The 6,182-nt window shown below is 42.8% G+C and overlaps 1 protein-coding gene across 1 annotated transcript; it reads left to right on the top strand.

The window, feature by feature from the left end:
* Nucleotides 1–5,469: 5,469 nt before the first annotated feature.
* Nucleotides 5,470–6,035, top strand: LOC121746776. The gene has a single exon (XM_042140705.1). It carries the CDS (start codon nt 5,526–5,528, stop codon nt 5,871–5,873), a length of 348 nt encoding a protein of 115 aa, XP_041996639.1. The 5' UTR covers nt 5,470–5,525; the 3' UTR covers nt 5,874–6,035.
* The last annotated feature ends 147 nt before the right edge of the window (nt 6,036–6,182 follow it).

The following is a 6,182-nucleotide window of genomic DNA, read 5'->3' as shown; positions in this document are numbered from 1 at the left end:
GCTATACGAAGACAAATGTAGAGAATTTTTCATTCACAAGGAAAATTTTTTACACTAGGGCTTCAAGGCCATTTTACAAGGAAGAAACTAGACTAAGAGAAGGGAGACGAAATCATACTCCGCCTGCTTCGTCTCCGGCTCCTCGGTCTGGTACAGCTTCCTTCTCCTGGGCTACCTCAGCCTCGGCCTCGCCTCCTGCCGGCCTCGCCTCCGCCTCCTGATCGGCCTCCTTCTCCGGATGCCCGGCCTGATCGACTTCGGCCTCCCGCTCCAGCGGCTCGGCCTCACCCTCTCCGTTGTAAGTCGAAGCGGGTGAAACGGGTCCCACGGAGGCAAAGATAGCCTCCAGGTTCTCGTCCCGATCAGCTCGACAACTCCGGACTCGGTCTGCAGAAAGCAGGACCGAAGATGAAGCGAGCTCCTCAAGGAGCGGCAGATTCTGAAGCCGAGCTGCTATCTCTCGGCTGTACAGAGGCAGCACGACGTCGGCCCCCTGCTCGCCCTTATCGGCAATTAGCCTTACCAGGCTACCGACAAAGGCCGAGAACTGGCTGCTCAAAAAGAGTTTCTCCGTGTAAACACGGAGAGCCTCCCCTTGGGCAACCACGGCAGCAGCATCGCTCCGCTTCGCCTGCTCTCGCTGGATGACGAGCTGGTTTTTGGCAAACTGAGCTTCATCCTGGGCCGAAATCCTAGCAGCTCTGGCCTTCTCAAAGTTAGCCTCAGCCTGTTCGGCCCGATGACAAGCAGCTGCCAACTTCCTCTGCATCTCGGCATAGTCATTGGACGCTTTGGAGAGTTCGACGGCGACGAGCTTGGAGAGCATATCGTTCCTCTGAAAATGAATAAAGAAAAAAGTCAACAAAGGGACCACAAAAAATACAGAAAAAAAAAAAAAAGCAAGGCCAGAAAATCAAGAAGAGAATTCACCTCGGCGAAGTCCGTGGGCCATAAAAACGGCTCACAGATATGTTCCGAAGGAGGCGCCAAGACCACGTCTTTCTCTGGCGCTCTCGGGGGCTTCTGGGCCTTCCCCCTCCCCTTTGCCGAAGTTGACTCCGGCTTCTTCGGATCCGAAGAGGTTTTTTGCCTTTTCGGAGTCCTCTCGGCATCAGACGCCGAGCTGGCGGTTTTCGGCCTCTCCGGCTCCTTGGACTCCGAAGATTTTCGGGTAGCCTTGTTCAGCATGTACACTGCCAAAAAGCAAGAAAGCAAGGTTAGTTTTCTTCGTTAAAGCAGTAGAACATAAAGGTAAAGAGAAATCCTCACCCTCGGCCTCTTCGTCCGAAGACGAGATGTCGAACACGACGTCGCCCTTGACGAGCTCAGACTCCGTGTATTGTTTCCTAACTATGGGAATCTTGTTGAGCTCGTCATCGAGCTCGGCCAATGGTTCTAACCGAGGGTGAGGAATCACGGACTTCGGCCCTCTCCAGGGGAAGCCCGGAGCCGCTGTCCTATTATAAAAAAAGAAGCGGTTTTGCCATTTCGGCCACTTGGTTTTGCAGAATGCCCTAAAAGGCTGTAAGGGGATCAAGTAAAACCAAGATCCCTTCCTTTTAAATTGGAAAAAATTAAGGATTGCCCGCAGAGACAGATCCTTATCTAACCTACGGAGTTCGGCAGCAAAAGCCGACAAGTGCCTCCAAGAATTCGGAGTCACCTGACCTAAAGGGAGTTGAAAAAAATCAAGAAACTCTACAAAAGGTGGGGGAAGAGGGAAACGAAGCCCGCATTCTAAGCAGGCTTCGTAAACGGTGGCATAACCCTCCGGCGGATCGTTAGCCCTATGATCATCGTCGGGAACCACCGCCTTCCCCCCAGGAAAAGAGTATTTTTCGTAAAGGGATATCACAGTATCCTTACTCAAGATACTGTGAAAATACTCTACGGTCTTCTCCCCGGATTCTTTCCGGCTAGAAGACCCCTTACCCCCTTTTCTACCGCTACCAGACTCAGACGAAGAAGAAGCAGACATGGTTCTTACTCTTTGAAAGTTTGAAGAAATCCTGAGGAAATTTTTGAAAGCGGAAGGAAATTTTTCACGCAAAAGATAGAGAGTGCAGAAGAAGCCAATAGCAAAGGTGTTCAAATGATGAAGAAAGGCGGTATTTATCAGATTTGGAAAAGATTTCAAATCATCGCACCGTTTCATATCCCACCTTTTCAGGATTCGACGGCCAGATTTTACTGTCGCATTTAATGCCGCATTTAATGCAGTCACGCGCAGGGCACGTCCCCCGACTTCAGCCTCCCCCCGTATTCCAGAATGCCGAAGTGACTCGCTTCGCCGAAGTGATTCACTTCGCTTTTCGGGGGGGGGTAGTGATGGGGTGCGTACTAAACAAGCCCAACAGCAATGACGGCCCATCAGCCCAAAGCCCAAGGAAGAGTATGAGTTCGGCATTACCAAAGAGTTCGGCCTCAGCCTACAGCTCGGTAAAAGCCAACCTATCAAGCTCTGCTCTCAGGTCGGCATCAAGCTCTACTCTCAGATCGGCAACCAAAGCAGGAGTATGAGTTCGGCATTACCAAAGAGTTCGGCCTCAGCCTACAGCTCGGTAAAAGCCAACCAATCAAGCTCTGCTCTCAGGTCGGCATCAAGCTCTACTCTCAGATCGGCAACCAAAGCAGTTCGGTCTCAGTATTCGACCGAACAAGGAGTTAGTGGACCCATACAGGATGTCCAACACACCCACTACCACGTGGTGTCAACTCAGGCCACGATCGTAGGCCATGACCTACGCTACATCCACGATCTTAGGCCATGACCTACACGACATCCACGACTTAGGGTGGTGATGCAAGCCACGATCTTAGTCCAAGATATAAATGGAACTTAGATCTGATATGAGGGGGTTAAGCTCTCTAGAGATAAAACACCATATAGCAAATAGCAAGTTTGTATTTGTAAGCTGTAGAAAACAGATCAAGCAATACAATCTTGCCCTCCCTTTTTCCCGTGGACGTAGATTTACTTCAGTAAATCGAACCACGTAAATTCTTTGTGTCTGTATTTTCATTCTCTACCAGCATTTGCTAACATCAAAAATTCGCGGATCCATCAGTAGTAATTATTAAGTATAATTATAAGTAAGAAGCAAGAAAAAGACAAGGCAATGAAGCTAGCTAGAATCAGTTAAACCAAATAAAAAAAGTTGGTTAACACGGTCTGTGAGTTGAGTATGCACCAAGCATGGTGACTCCTCCCTCGACTGCCCGGGCGTATTCACGGCTCGATTGGAGGCTCCAAATTAGCAGGGATGGTTTCGTCAGTAATCAAACCTTCTAAGCGCTGCATATTGGCCAAGCGAATGTCCGGGTTCAGTGGCGTCGGTGCGAATGGTTGGAACTGTTTAGGCAGGTAAAAATGTACCTTGTAGCCCCGGCCCCTCACCCGGAGCCACTAGGACCGGAGCTGTCATATTGATTTTCAACCCTTGACTATTCTTACTCATATAATCTACGAGCAACAACACAACGTAACACAACATAACGCAACAAAATCAATCAACCGTAATTAATTTGATCGATATTGGAATTAATCGAATAAATACGATGAAATTAAAAAAACATACATTCTGAAACCCTTGCCAGCAGCTTCCTTGTAAGATTTAGAGAAATCTTTCTGAGAGTGAAGCACGGTGTATTGAGGGCAGTCATACTTTTTGAAAGTTGTTTTTTTTTTGTACACGATTTTATGGTTTCTCATACTTAAAATTTCATGTCTTCACTAATAATCATTCTTAGAAATGGGAAAGAAATAGATCGAGACAAATTTCGAAATTGTGTTGTTTTTTTCGGTAGAATTAAGTATCAAGATTTGATTAGTAATTTTGCATTTTTGAATAATTTCGAAACTAATTAATTTAGTTTTTAAAATATATATTTGAAAATTTTATTTTTGTGAAAGAAACTAAAAACAAAAATAGAATGAAAATGAAAATTTATTTTATTTAATGTCTTTAACCATCACTCTTTAACTTTAGATAATAAAAAAAATTCTTTAACCTTCACTCTTTAAATTAATGACGTTTTTTAAGTTCAAATCAGTTCACGGCCAAGTATAACAATAGCATAAATAACACACAACGCATAATGCATTTTTATGAGTTTTATTTAATATTGCAGGGTAACATATGAAAAGTGGTCAAATTGTGGTAAATATAATAAAATATAGTAGGAGTAGTATAAGATTTCAAAAATAAAAATGGTAATTGTTGCAATAGATTAGATTTGTTTCTAAAATGGTATAATAATGTCTTCAATTTGTAATTGAGGATTTCAGACCCATGTTATTTTTGAAGCCCAGATCGGTCTAATCCGGATTTATTGGATCCAATAATGACAATCGATACCCGACTCCAGATCCATTTTCTTCGCCTAAAAACATAAATATCTAATTTTTGAATTACTTGTAACCAATCTTATTCTACACTAGCTATATTTATTGTATAAATATGTTATCACACATTCCCCCCACCTTTTTCAGTTTTTTTATAAAAGAAATCTCGTTTTTGGCACTTTCTTCTTCTATATTATCATCGGAGGAAACCTCTAATTGCACATCAAAGGTGGCAATTTTACTGCTTTTAAAGCCTTGTAACAAACTCTTGGTAAAGATTGTGTAAGTTTAGTGCCTTGTGTAATTTGCTGCAATTGTAATAACAAATTTGACTGATACACATTATTTAAAGAAAATAGTTTGCGAAATAATTATAAAATTGTTAGAATTAGAACATTGATTAGATAGCATTTAGGGGTGCATAAATGGTTCTCGATTAACCCGAATCTAAATCGGAACCGGGAACCGGATTACCGGTTCCGGTTTTATGTTTTTAAAAAATACATGTTCCGGTTCTAACCGAAACCGACTGGTTCTTAACCGGGAATCGGATTATCAATTTTACTTTTTTATAATTTGATATACTAATAAATCTAACTTAATTGAATTAATATTGAATTGAAATAAAATAATTTGAAACATTGGGTGATTTTCATATTTAAACCGTGTTAAATTTACGAACTTTGTTTTCTGAAGTATTTAAAATGTTTAAATCATGATGCTTTGAATCTACAATTATTTTTCCATTATAATTTTGATTAACTAACTACTATAAGTAGGACATCATAAGTTTGTTTTTCATATCCAAAAAAACTTATACAAATATAAGATTATGTGATGTAATAATCATACGATTTTAATCTATTTATAAATAATGTTTCTGAGAACATATTGAAACGCCATGTAGTCAAATTTCAAATGTTATGTTAAGATATAAAATAAGTGAAAATTTGTAAAATAAGCCAAATTTACAAAAGAGATACTTAGAGCATATAGTTTGTGGGAATGATAATGTGATAAGGTTATCCAACATCTCAACCAAAAGCAGAAGCTGCCACGATGGAATTCCGGCCCCACCTCTCATCCATCCTCCATCCACTCCCTCCCACTGTTATCCTTCAATCCTCTCCAAAATCGCCACATTCATTTACCAACACACACCTCTCACAATCCCACGCAAATGGCCTCCACCTCCGCACTTTTCATGGCGGCGCCCGTGGCCCAAAACAGGCACCTGCCACCCTCCGGATTCCTGAAGCCGTTGCCGGTGATTAGGCCGTCGAAGATGTCGGCGAAGCCAGCCGTGGGGAAGTTCCAAGTGAGGGCTTCACTGAAGGAGAAGGTGGTGACGGGGCTGACCGCGGCTGCGCTGACGGCTTCAATGATCGCCCCCGACGCGGCGGAGGCGGCCGTCAGTCCCTCTCTCAAGAACTTCCTCCTCAGCATTGCCTACGGCGGCGTTGTGGCGGTGGCCATCGTCGGTGCCATCGTCGCCGTCTCTAACTTCGATCCTGTCAAGCGGGGCTAGCTGATGTGTTCTTCTTCATGCTTCTCTTTATAATATGTTTGTGTATGTTTTGCTTTTTCTTCTTTCTTTTAGTTGTCCAATATTTGATCACATTTCGTCTAGGATGAACAAGTGTTTATCTATTTAATATATGCATGAATTATAATTTGATGTTTAGTTAAATTCAATATTTTATTGCTTATAAATTAATTGAACCAACCGGTGTCATGGCAAAATTTTAGTGAAAATATGGTTAGGACAGGACATTCATATACGGATTCAGGTAGAGTCGAAGAGTTAACCGACTCCACCGCGACGGCCGGAAAACTC

This window comes from Salvia splendens, chromosome 9 (genome assembly GCF_004379255.2).
Source record: "Salvia splendens isolate huo1 chromosome 9, SspV2, whole genome shotgun sequence".
Classification (NCBI taxonomy): domain Eukaryota; kingdom Viridiplantae; phylum Streptophyta; class Magnoliopsida; order Lamiales; family Lamiaceae; genus Salvia; species Salvia splendens.
This window is presented reverse-complemented; position numbering and strand designations above follow the sequence as displayed.